The sequence below is a fragment of the Aythya fuligula genome, chromosome 3 (assembly GCF_009819795.1).
Source record: "Aythya fuligula isolate bAytFul2 chromosome 3, bAytFul2.pri, whole genome shotgun sequence".
Taxonomy (NCBI): Eukaryota; Metazoa; Chordata; class Aves; order Anseriformes; family Anatidae; genus Aythya; species Aythya fuligula.
Window position 1 is genome coordinate 112,722,704 of NC_045561.1, and position 13,954 is coordinate 112,736,657.

Here is a 13,954-nt window from a genome sequence, read left to right on the forward strand (position 1 = left end):
GCATTTGAGAAAGAGGTCTTTCCCCTCTAATTCACAAATACTGATCATCTGTGGTACATGTGTGACACTTCTGAACTTGCCTTCACCAAAAGAAATAAAAATCTGAATACTGAAAGACAGAAGTCAAAGTGGTCTTAAGACAGTTTGTAGCCACATGAGTTGGAGAGAGATTCACAAAGGTAATCAGTAGGCTAACATTGCTATATTTATTCAATGGGTGATTCAGAGCCCTGACAAATGGAGTTCTAACTTTGATTTGTCCTCTAAGGAATCGTTTCTGTTATGCTCCCATTCTCCAGTGATTGTACTAGGAACTCAAGGAAATTGAATTTAGCAAACTAAAACTGGCCTGTGTGAATAGTTTCCCTTTCTTGAGGGAAAACATCACTGAAATATCACTTCTGTTAATGCTCAAAAAAAAAAAAAAAAAAAAAAAAAAATCCCAAGCAAACAAAAAATATATTCACTCTGAAGTGAATGCAATTTCTTTTATACAAATGAATCTTCTTTGTTTCTTCCATTTCTGAAAACTTAAAATATTTGCCCAGCTCTAATCACACTGCTTTAGTTAGGATGGAAAGAACTACATTGTACTGGGAAGTAAAATAAAAATGTCATCATGTTTTAATTTATTTACAGAAAGAGGAATTTGAGATGGTATGACTGTTTGTCATCAGGTTTTCATTTGCTGTATACGAAATGAGCCTTCATACATCCAGTTGGGTTTCATTCATTGCCGTTGAATCTCTGTGTGAAGATATGGTATACATCCTGCGGGAAGGAGAAAGCATAATCATGTTGCTTGAAACGAGAAGAACTTTAGGAAGAACTTCTTTACCAAAAGGGTTGTTAGACACTGGAACAGGCTGCCCAGGGAAGTGGTGGAGTCACCATCCCTGGAAGTCTTTAAAAGACGTTTAGATGTAGAGCTTAGGGATATGGTTTAGTGGGGACTGCTAGCGTTAGGTCAGAGGTTGGACTCGATGATCTTGAGGTCTCTTCCAACCTAGAAATTCTGTGATTCTGTGATTCTGTGAGATAACAATTAAGTTCCTAATTCTGGGAATTTGTTTTTCTAGAACATTGTCTTCGCTACACAGGCCTAGAGTTCTTGCATTTATCATGAGATACTAGATGAAACCTCCTTTCTTCTTTGGAGTGATAACTTGGAAGTTAAACACAAATCCAGCCTCCAAAGATACTTTGAAGGTTACTTCAGGTTTGTCTCTCTTTTGCATAAAACTGAAGAGGGATCTTTGGTAAACTATATCTTTGTTACCTCAAATAAACATATACAACCTATATAAACTCCATATACGGATGAGATAAATCTGAACAAAAGATTATAGAATAATCTGCTAAGGCATACTGTGCAAGTTTGAGTATCAACTTGTTCTCTGGACAATACATTTAAAAAGTGCTGGAATTGTTAAGGCTAAAAAATGAATGATGGCATAGGCCTTCATGCCTCTGATACATACATACTGAGTCATGTAAGTTAGAGGCTTTAGAAACAAATTATTCTCCTGAAATTCTATGAAATTCTAGTCACTTAAATCAGTTAGAGCATCTGTGGCCTTTATTGCAGGCTACACTGACACTAATATTCAACATTATGTTGTTATTATTCTATCATGAAGGATAGTTTTCTGTCATAAGACAGAGCTAGAAGCAATTTTGCACCATTGACGATTAGTGTTTCCATGAAGGTGGTCTGCACAGATTTTGCCACAAAGTTATAAATACAGCAAAGGCCTTTTTTGAGTTTTTATAACATTTTGATTTATGAAAAAGAGAAAAGGAACAGGAGGAGAGCACTGTTCCAAAAACCACTAAAACAAATGGTTTTATTTTTCAACTATAATAATTATTAATAAAGTTGCAGCTTGATATATAAGAAAAAAAAAATCTAAAAAACTTCTTGCTTCTGTTTTTACAGGTAGAATCACTTCACAAATTCCATGACAAGAAAGACCATGGTCAAAAACAAAGGCCATGCCCTCCCTACAAAATAAAATAAAATAAAATAAAAATAAAAATAAACAGCCATGACTCTTGGCAGACTTTATGTTCAGTAATTTTTGCAAACACTGTGTACTGAAATATATTCTACATCTCAGAGAAGAAATTACCTCAGTTTCTTCAAAGAGTTTTTCTTCTGCAGTGTCTTCAATCCACCTGACCGGCAACAGGCAAACTTACAATCAATGACCTGGTAAATAATTGGGTTGTACATGGCTGCTGACTTTGCAAGCAGAGTTGGTACCACTGAAAACTGAATAGGAACTGAATCTGGCTGTCCAAAGGCTGACCACACAGAGACCACAGCGTAAGGGATCCAGGCAATGAGGAATCCTGCACAGATCAACATTGCCACCTTGTGAGAGGAAAAGAGAAAAGAGAAAAATAAATTAATCTTGCACAGTTGTCCTTACTGACAGCACTGCACAGAGCTTGGCAGATTGCAAGGGAGCAGGCAACAGAATGAAAAAGAAAAATTATAACTTGTTTGAAATAAATTTGCAATGTGAACAAAAAATGTATCCTGCTATATTTCATTTTCCTAGATACAAAGGTGGGTTGCAAACACCTAATTCTGCATACATGGAATTATTAAAGACACTGGTACACACTGTCCCCAGAGAGCAGAGCTCAGCACCTGCCCCTCCGCTCCCCTTGTGAGGGAGCTGCAGGCCGCCATGAGGCCTCCTCTCAGCCTGCTCTGCTCTGAACAAACCAAGGTACCTCAGCTGCTCCTCATACATCTTGCCCTCTAGACCCTTCACCATCTTCACAGCCCTCCTTTGGACATTCCCTAATAGTTAAACGTCTTCCTTATATTTTGGCACCCAAAACTGCACATAATACTTGAGGTGAGGCTGCACCAGTACAGAGTAAAGAAAGACAATTGCTACCCTGTAAAAAAAAAAAAAAAAAAAAAAAAAAAAAAAAAAGTCTATTTTCCATTTCAGAACAAAACAAGAGTGCCTTGGGAAAACAAGTTATTAAAATAAATTAATTCAGCGCAAGTCCTCCAGATTCTGAGTCCTTTAAAATCAGATTTGATAGATCATAAAAAGAAAGTCTTTGAAGAAGTTTCGAGGACTGAAGGACTGAAATCTTGATGGCATGTGGGAGTGCCTCTACAGGTGAATTGTTTTAGAGGGATATGTTCCTGTCTAAGTCTAATATACCTCCCTCTTCTGTAACACACAGAATCAGTCACTGAGGCAAGAGCAAAGGGAATTAGAAAAAGAAGATAATTCTTTTATTAGAATAATTAAAGAAAAAACAACTTAATAAAAGAAGAGATTGCAACACCCTGATCTAATGCAGGGCTTCTTCCTCTCTCACAGGCTGTGCTTACATCCCACAGAGAAGGCACCAAAATGCAGCGGAACTAATAACCTGCCACAAGGATGGGCATTTGCTGAATTTTGCTGAATGAGCTTCACCTGCTTTCAACCAGGAGAGAGTCTATGGCCTTCCACTAGAATAATGTCAACCATTTAAATTTATTTCAAGACAAATATGGAAAAAGTGAACATGAAGTCATTCAAGAAGACAAGAGATGTCAAGTCTCTGTGAATACTTATTTCAGCAGACAAAACATCAGTATAGTTCTGTGTAAGACAGAATTGAAACTACCGGGAATTTAATTGAGAGTGATAACACTAGCACAATATCTAGTTTTCTTTTTCCTTACACTTAGCATGGATTTCATACTCCATTAAAATCTCCAGATGCTCTGAAAAGCAAATTTCTACTGAACTTTTGGATTACGTTCCTGATACATTTACTTTATCCAAAGCAATCTATCTGCACTGAGACACATCCTGATATAGCTTCAAATGACATCATGCAATAATACATACTGAAGAACATATGCCATTATACTGCTGCCATTGATCAACTGTTGTTATGCACCCAGACTGACAGTATCATTTATGCATTCATTTGGAATAAGGCAATTAGCAAAACTGCAACAAAAAGTCATCAGAAAGCACAATTTTTTTTGGATCTTGTGGAAACTTTTGTGGACCTTCTGGTTCCACATCCTGATGGTAATATATCTGACAGTGAAATTTTATTCATTTATGCCTCTTCGTTTTCCAACACTGAAGAAATAATGCGTGTGAGCTATGGATCTCAAACATAGTTTGTTTTAGAAATAGTCCTGTGGAGTTAGATGGGTTGTGTTGGAGACTCGTTGTCTGTATTTACACACACACCAACTACACAGCTGGTCCAAGATAATGTTCTCCACTGTATATCCAAGTGGGAAGCAAAAATTACTATTTTTTGACTCAAATCACATTGAAGTTTTACAAGACAACTACCATATGACAAAATACAAAATAAAAGAATAAAAATAAAAATTTGATGCCCTAAATCAAACATTTCCACCGTTCTTTAAATGAAAGGTGATGAATAACTGCAAAACAGTACAGTAATGAAGGAACCATTTTAAACACAAGTATGGTTTTATCAGAAGTATTGGCAGCCCTGACCTTACTGACAGCTCAGTTATGTTCCAACATAAAGTCACACACTGCTGTACATTACATAAGTTTATGTTTAACCCCTTAAAAATGGAATAAAATAAATGTTCGATCAGCCAAGAAAAGGATGTTGCTTGTCTCCTTCTTGGCCTGGTTTGCAGAGGCTGGGGAATCTTTTACAACTAAGAAACATGGTTTTGTTTGATAAAAACTTTTACCTTGAGAGATTTCCCAGCACTATAACTAGTATAATCAGCAAGGATCATGATTGTTACCACTGTGAAACAGAAAACAGACTAAATCAGAAAGGGAAAATAGGAAATGGTCTTAGATGGAAAACAGATTTGCATTGGAATGCATTTTTATCAGTGGCTCATGGTTGAACCTAAATGATAAATTATCTTCATAAAAACAATTGCAATATCACAGGAGTGAGTTTGGTTCACATCTTTATTCAAAGAGGAATACAAACAGTCTAAAAGTTTTATTTCTCTGATACAATAATCTGCTTTCTACCTGTTTTCCTTTTATAATTCCTGAGCACCTCTAATGCCTTAAAATAATTCTTTACAACTATTTCTGAAAGAAAAGGCAGTTTTGTGATGGGTAATAGGGCCACAGAGAGATGACATAGCTTGTGCAACATCACACAGGAAGGTAGATCTTCAGACTGAATCATAATCTCAGGGACTCCAAATCTCAGAATCACATAAAAGTGGTTCAGTTTTCAGGAAGCTCTGGAGGTTTTTTGGCCCAATCTGAGTGCCCTGAACACAAAATTATGTTTCAGCTCTTGTCTTTTCCCATCTTGACAGTAATGGGGGAGAAAGCTGGAAAAATCACTTTCAGATCGTACTATCACTCAGCATAGGATAGCATATTGCTGACATTTTCTAAGCATACTTTTATGATCTGACAGAGCAAATGGAGTTAAATCTTCCTACTTACCTTGGTCAGCTTCATTTCAAGTATGTGGCTGTTCTGGATCCTGGTGTCATAGTGAGCAACCTCTTTGGTGGATGACTTGACTTTTAAAATGATTTTAACATAGGAAAACACAATCACTGCAGTTGGGAACAGGAGGCAAAAGAAAAGAATACTCAGAATAAAAGCCTGCCCAGCCACTGAAGCCTGTGCCAGCCACCAGTCCAGAGTGCACGAGGTCCCAAAAGGCTCAGGAGCATAGCTTCCCACTCCAGCAAAAGGCACCGTTGCCCAGAACGTTGCATAGGCCCAAATTATTGCCAGACAAATAAAGGCATGGTGTCTCTTAAGCCAAGTACCTGGAAGACAATTTAAGAGTTACAACTAGACAAGTTACAAACAAGAGTTACAAGGTCCATATATATTTGACACAATTAAACTCATCATTCTACACATTCAGTAAGAGCTTGTTCAGCTGTTTGACAACAACCTTTGTAGGGTTCGTTTCACCTCCTCACATGTTTCTATACTGACCCCTGAGCTGACCACCCAGACCCACTTTGTACCTCATGGAACGAAATACATGCCTGTAGGAAGGGCTCCACCTGGCATTATTTTAGGTCTCTACTTTAGGCTGTGATGATTTACAACCTACAAGTCTATATAAGAACAATCCAAACAGCTAGCTCAGCAACAATCATAGGAATTCCCCTTATATTGGGGGGGGGGGAGGGGTTATTCCCTCCCAATAAAAGAAAAACATCTTTTCCAACCTGTGACAACATCCTTTAACTGAGAAGACTGAAGCATATAATACTTTATATTCAAGAGATATATGATATTGATGCATATGGTGATAACAGCTTTCATTGTTAAATTCATTTCCTCCTCTCAAGATCCAACTCCGTATTAGAGAGATAATGTCACATTTATTATGACCTATTGCACATCCAAATCTCTTAGATGTTCTAAATTCTTTGCCACGTATCTTAAAATAATTTAGGCATCTAAAGAGGAATACTTTTGTGTATCAGACCACAAGACCTTGAAAGATGTGCAGTACTTGAGCCAGTTAACATTAATAGACCTTGATAAATACAAAATGATTTATCTATGAGTGATTACCGAAACTCATGTCTTAAGTAGATGGATAACAGCAAAAAGGATATGTCCAGTAATACAAATTTAGTTACAAATATAGTTGAGATTACTTGGGTCATGAAATATGTTTATTTTATATGTGCATTCCTCTCTATATTTAACAACAGCATTTTGGAGAGCTTAAGTATGATTTCAGTCTAGAAACATTGCACTACAATGACAGGATAAAAAGCTTAAGATGCTTAATTTATCCAAGGAGAGGGTTTCTGCCACCCAGCAAATGAAATGTAACAGGATCCAACAGCTGACTATTAAGTTAGAACTTGACCTTTTTTAGAGGGACTAATCAACCATCAGTACAATTTACTCAAAATTACTTTATATCTTAAACAGAAGACTAGCTACCTTAATGATATCATTTAGTTCAACAGAAATTCTGTTTTTGATTCAGAAACATTTAGAATCATAAAATATACTGAGTGGGAAGGGACCCACAAGGGTCATGAAGTCCAACTGCTGACTCCACACAGGGCAGTCTGTAAGTTAAACCATGTATCTAAGAATATTGTCCAAAAGCTTCTTGAACACCAAAAGGCTCAGGGCCATGACCACTTCCCTGGGGAGCCTGCTCCAGTGCCTGACCACCCTCCAAGTGAAGAATTTCCTCCTAATATTCATAATTACATTATGTAGAAAATTGGCAGAGATGACCAAAGCAATTGTTTCTAGTCATGTAAATCCTTCACTCCCTCATATATTTGTATCTTATTTGTTTTGTATTTTGGTTTTTTTTCCTCTTATTTCACTATGTGGAAGTGAAAAATAATTTCTAAATGTTCCGTTTCCTTACCCCTTTTGCTCACACACAGCTCTAATGTCCTAGGTTTTCTTGGCTGGGAGAGAGTAGGGGGAGGTTAAGCAGGGGGATAGTGTTACTTTATAGTTTTTCTTCCTTACCATAAGACAAGTGACAGATTTTTAGGTATCTATCCAGGCTGACAGCTGTCATGGTAATAAGGCTCCCACAGCCAAAGAAGAAACCAGCCCATCCATACCAACGGCAGCCCATCCATCCAAACACCCAGCGGTGAGAAAAGAAGGAAATGATACTGAAGGGCTTTCCTACAACTTCAAGAGGAGAAAAGAATGTCAGTTGACTGATAAAATCCATAACTGATTACATCATCCTTTTTTTTTCAGTAGAACAAGCCCTCCTCTTTGCCCAAAACTAACACCAATAAACATGTTGAGAGTGCAAGAGGGCTTCAGGGCACAATAGATGTGATTGAGCTGTGTGCCTTCTGTCCACAGGACTAAGCCAAAGACAGCTGTAGCTAGATCTCATAACATCTACACTGTGGTAGGATGAGTCAAACCTGCAGTATGTGTTGGAAACAAGTGCTTCACTGCAGAGCACATGAACCAAAAGTAAACCCACACTTGGGAACTAAGCATGTACAAATTCTTCCCATAGAAAAACTTCAGAGTATGGTTTAAGTCCACTTGTAAACACATTCCAGTACGGTTGATGAGTAAGCTTTCACATGATCAGACATAGTACTAGTGAAGCTGCATCCTTATAATCAAGTAAGTGTCTTCAAACACATCATAAAAAATTTGCTTTCAAAGAGGACTTCTGCAAACCTTCCAAAGCCCAACAGTAGGATCCACTCTGTTGTAAAGTGCTAGATTACAAAGGAAGATGGTGCTACAATGGTGCTACTGTCGGAGTGTGGACCTGAGCTGCAGAATGGCTTCAGCTCCTGTCCATACCACACTCTTCCTAAGTGACTCTCAGCAAGTCACCTGGCCACAGACAGTCAAAAATTTTAAGCATCCCCAAATGGAAGGTAAATACCTAGCTATTTTGGAGATGCTGCCCTCATGACTCCTTAGCTCAGTTTTGCATTTGTAAAAATGGAAGGTGCATGATGAAAGAAGTCAGGTAAGGTCATAGGCTGTTCCATTCTTGCCTTAAAACAGACTAACATTATTCAGAGTCTTCGTAGATATCAGGAGAATTAGAAAGTTTGCAAATCGTGATTTGCTAGCTGGAAACCTCCACCTCCTGATTTTTGTTGTTTTTGTTTTTTTTTGTTGTTGTTTTTGGTTTTTTTTGGTTGGTTGTTTTTTCTGGGTTGTTGTTTTTTTTTTTTTTTTTGTTTGTTTGTTTTTGTCTTAAACTGGATGTACACGAAAATCAGTGGAACAGAAAACTCAGGAACTTACAATCTAGGAACATTGTCATGTTTTCAGAATCCTTCATTTCCACTTACCATTCTGACCTGAAATGCTCAAAAGTCTGAAGGGTTCAACTGCAACACTCAAGCAACATTAAATATTTAACTCCACCTTCCCGTGACTGTATATTCCTGCACAGAAGTTGCCAGAGCACCTCAAGAGAGTTCAAAACTTCTCTGGCTGCCCTGGGCTAGTTTCTCTGGCTGAACCACAATGTCCGTAATGTCATGGTAGCTTGTGAATTGGTCTATAAATAAGGCAGTCATGGTCCTACAAACTGTAATTTCCATAAGGTAACATTCACGGAAATAAGTTCATAAAAATTCACCAAAGTGATCTGAAGTAAATATTTTGGATTGTTCCCAAAAACATTCCATTTAATATCAAAGTGATGTGAAATAAAATATTTCCTTTTCATTCCCAACAGAAAATCAAAACATTTCTACTAAAACAAAATCCTTCTGAAAAAGGCTTTTACTCTGTTTTCTGTGCCAAAAACATCATTAGAAAAAAAAAAAAATCAAAATTAGATGTGTTTTTAAACAATGCCTATTGGGCATCTTTTCCTTTAACATAAGCCTGTAAGGAAAATTCTACCTGACCCTGACGGCTGTGCTTAGGTCATATAAGTACACTTTTATGCAAGCAGAAGAAATATGCTGTAATTTGTCAAGCAAAAACTGACCCCAATGATTAAGGTTTCAAGAAAAACATGAAATACAGCAAGGGTTAGGATATATTCTGAGAGTAAGCAACTTTATTCATGTAAATCATTGCTACCTCTAAAGGACATTTATTTGCACAAAATCAAATTTCTCTTCAGCAACACAGGACTCAGCTTGGCATTAGTGTAAAATGAGGATAATACAGTATTAAACAAGTGCCTAGTGCCACCATGTGGAAATCTACAGGAAGCAGGGCTATTGCAGAACCCATTTCTTGAACAAAGTGCCAAGACAAGCAGGTGATATATAAAGGCTTTGGAAAAAGTCTCATCTCCACTGCAATAGGTCTAAAACCAGAACACATCACATTTCTTGAATTAACATTTTCCATAAAAAAAAAAAAAAAAAAAAAAAAAAAAAAGGAAGACAAAGGAGAAAGGGCACATTACTTTACCAATCCCAATTATTTTGCGTTACATTTTAACACACAGCAAAATTAAGGCTCCCATGGAAAACAAGATGACAAAGATAAGTTGTATGCTATTGTTGACAGACCTAGAGAGAAACTAGAAACCTTCATGTTAAGATTCTTGCTTTCATAGCATTCCCAAACTTGCTGTAATTTGTGTGTTTGGCACCAGAATTACTGGAAGCAGTTCCTCAACTATGTGCAGTGGCAGCAGCAACAAGCTTCATCTCTGAGGGGCTGGGAGACATCATTTTATGTTGTTCTGTGCTATTTTAGGCATTTAGAGTATGAAAAAAAAAAATGATGGGAAGAAAAGGGTGTACTGGAGCTGAGGACAGGGGTCATGGAATATGTAAAACATAGAGAGCAGATAATTTTGGGAGCATGGGAACATCCTGCCATTTATATTGTAGTGGGGACACTGCATGGTCATGGCTGAGTCACATCAGGCCTTTGTACTCACTGGATTGCCTGCCATCCAAAATATCCTTTCCTAAAGGATGTCCAGCCCTCTCCCTCTCATTTGCATGTAGCCCTGAGCAGCTTAATAAGATTCATGTCAAGAGCCAAAGAAATTATCTTGACTTTCCAGCTTTGCATAAGCCTTTACAAAGCTTTCTACTCTCATTCCAGGGCATCCAGGCTGCCAGGTTGAAGTAGAAATCCCTCTAGGTGGTTGATGTTGCTCTTACTCTATAGACTGAGACAAATGCTTACTTATCTGACATAAAGATAAAAGAGGAAGGTCACTAGCAAGAAAAGCATTAGCTTTGATAGTCTGATGACTGTTAACATTTTTCAAATTTGCTTCCCTCACCCCCATCCCTGCTAAGATTTGGCTTGATATGTATTCTCAAAGTACCTGGATCCCTTCTGTTGCACCCTACAGCAAGAAATTGCAATTTTCTTCAATACTAATGCAAATCTATTTCATGCTTATTGTGCCAGGATGTTCATGGAAGCTGTCTTTGAAGGTCTGCACAGTCCTGAGGTGAACATGAGCTTTACCTGACACAGAATTGACAAATCCAACCCTATTTTCTCCTCCATACTTTTCACTTATTTTCATCAAGTTGTTCAAGAATGTTGTTTTCTATACTTCTTTCCTATTCATATACAGATAAGAGAGCAGAAATATCAGTAACAAAAGGCACTTGGGGTTTTTTAGGACTTCCAGAGGACCGTCTCTTTCTGATGCCAGAAAGAATGGTGGGATAGTAAAAATTAATAAAAATATGATATGAAATTACCTGAAATGCCCAGATCACACACTGCTAAATTAACAGTCATTATTTCAGCAGGTCTCAACTTCTTTTTTCGCTTTGAAGACATAAAAATAACGTACCCGTTTCCCAGAGTTGAAAGAATCCCTATAATAAAAAAGAAAAGGAAAAAAAATAAAGGTAGAGTTCTCCTTAAAAACAGCAATATCCCATCTTCCTTGTGAAATTCTCTGGTATTTTCAGCCTATCTCTTTAGTCCCAAGGCTAGATATTTTACTCTGAAACATGATCATCTCATCCTCATTGTACAGCTCATAGAGACATCTACTGCAGATATCTCCCACCCACAACAAATGTTATTTTCCTCTCTGCAGCCAGACATTGCCTTCACTACCTGAGCCTGCAAAGCTATTGAATGAACGCATATAAAAGAAATCCCATAGTTCCTCTGTTCTCATCAATCCCCTTTGTCTCACAAGTGTTCATAAAGCCACAAGAATAAAACTAAACTGTCTAATCACAAGGACCCCAATCTCTGAACAGCCTAAATTTTATTCTACACTATAATAAGAGGTTGAAGGACACATTTCTAAAATAATGAAAAATATTTAGATCAATATGACATCTCAAATTTTCCAATAACAATAATTTATATCACAATAAGAAAGAAAAAAAAAATCTTGATGGTAACTTCCATCTGGAATTCAGTGCATTAAAAGAGATCCTGTTCATATTGTTTGGTCTCTTTTTTAGCCATATCACCATCTAAGACCCATAGAGCCCCATGCTGCAGGTGGTTGATCATCCGTGGAGCTAATCACACTGATACCTCAAATTCCAGGGTTTCCATTTCCCTTAAAGACACCTATTTCTTTACTAATTCATATCTGAAAGAGTTTGGACCCAGAGTGAGTGCTTTGCAGTGAAAAAATTGTAAAGAACACAACTTCTATTTCAGAAAGCAAGAGTCTCACCCCTACAGATACTGCAGTTTCCATCACCCTGTGCTCTTACTTGAATTGGGTGTAAATGGCCAGATTTTGGCAGTGGGGAGGCTGCAGTGGCCTCCATGGAGTGAGGATGGAGTTGCCTGGTGGAGCCCTGTGGAGCTACTGCCAATTCCAGCCAACTCCACTGTGGACACACTACAGGCAAAACTGGGCCAGGCAGAGGAGTTTGTGGCACTTCTGTGAAGGTATATTTGAGAAAAGGAGCTAAACATCAAGAGATATAAAAGAGAAAGCAGGAGTGCCTTCATGGTGCAGCTGGTGACACCCAAAGGGACCGTGACCCATGGAGGCCTCATGCCTGAGACATGTAAGTGCAAGGTCCTTCCAAGTGCAAGGTGCTGCCACTGGGCCAGGCCAATCCCAAGCACAGTTACAGGCTGGTCAGAGGATGGACTGAGAGCAGCCCTGAGGAGAAGGACCTAGGGGTGTTGGTTGATGAGAAGTTTGACGTGAGTGTGCATTTGCAGACATAAAAGCCAAACTAATCCCAAGCTACATCAAAAGCAGCAAGGCCAGCAGGCCAAGGGAGGTGATTCTACCTTCTGCTCTGCTCTTGTGAGACCTGGAGTGCTGTGCTCAGCTCTGGAAACCCCAGCACAAGAAGGGCATGGAATTATTAGAATGAGTCCAGAGGAGGGCCATAAGGATGGTCAAAGGGCTGGAGCACTTCTCCTATGAAGACAGGCTGAGAGAGATGGGGTTGTACAGCCTGGAGACAGAAGGCTCCAGAAATGCTTTAGAACAGCCTTCAAGTACCTAAAGTGGGCCTACAGGAAAGCTAGGGAGGGATTCTGTTGGGTGGGAGTGGTAGGACAGGGAGTAATGTATTTAAACTAGAAGAGAATAGGTTTAAATTAGATATAAGGAAGAAATTCTTTACTCTGAGGGTAGTGAGGCCCTGGCACAGGCTGCCCAGAGAAGCTGTGGATGCCCCATCACTGGCAGTACCCAAGGCCAGGCTGGATGGGGCTGAGGGCAGCCTGGGCTGGTGGAAAGTACCCCTGTCCATGGCAGGGGGCTGGAAGTAGGTGATCTTTAAGGTCCCTTCCAACCCAAACCATTCCATGATTCTGTATTCTAAGAAGAAGACAAAGAAGAAAAGAGTGACCTCCTTTTCTTTATCTCTCCCTATCTAAGCTTTCTCACTTTTGCTCTTCCTATTTCCTCTCCCATCTCACAGTGAGGGCAGTGAGCAAGTGGCTGGAGGGGTGCTTGGCTGCCACCTGGAGCCAAGCCTCCACACTACTATATATATATAAAAAAAAAAAAAAAAAGACCTAAATAACCCAGTTTTCCTCTGCTGATGAGACAGCAAAATCATTTTTCATGGTGCCTTCCAACACATTGTGCTGGTGGTGCACACTCAGCTGTATTCCACGTGTTCCAAAAAGAGACTGCAGGTCACCATCCACCTAGCCAAGCTGCCATCTCCAAATACACCACATAATTTTCATCAACTCCTCTTTCTCAGGAATTAGACCTCAGGAATTAAACAGGTATTTTCTTTTGCCCAGCAATGAAATGATCATCTTGCAAAGGTGCCGTGTTTTTCCATAACCAAGAAACCAAACCTGGGAACATCTGTGAGGCAGAGAAAAATGGCTTCCAGCAGCTAAAACGAGACTATTTCACAAGAAATATGAGGGACTGCAGAACTGAAGGTTTAGTGAACTCAGAAGAAAGGTACTTTGATTCCGAATTTTTCAGTAATGTGTAATTGGAAACACTAATCTAATTGGAAACATCTAATTGGAAACATCTAATTGGAAACACTTCCTATTTTTATACTGCAAGTATTGCTTTCTGGAATATTAAAAAA

General features: G+C 38.7%; 1 protein-coding gene across 2 annotated transcripts in view; it reads right to left on the reverse strand.

The window, feature by feature from the left end:
* Positions 1–486: 486 nt before the first annotated feature.
* LOC116488194 (opsin-5-like) overlaps positions 487–13,954 on the reverse strand; it is a 29,083-nt gene continuing 15,615 nt past the window's right edge. For both annotated transcript variants that reach the window (XM_032185637.1, XM_032185636.1), the window contains 5 exons: positions 11,153–11,272; positions 7,485–7,655; positions 5,451–5,785; positions 2,133–2,377; positions 487–771 (listed from right to left, as the gene is read on the reverse strand). In XM_032185637.1, the coding sequence (XP_032041528.1) occupies positions 708–771; positions 2,133–2,377; positions 5,451–5,785; positions 7,485–7,655; positions 11,153–11,234 (897 nt within the window). In that variant the 5' untranslated portion in view covers positions 11,235–11,272 and the 3' untranslated portion in view covers positions 487–707. The remainder of the gene's footprint in view (positions 772–2,132; positions 2,378–5,450; positions 5,786–7,484; positions 7,656–11,152; positions 11,273–13,954) is intronic.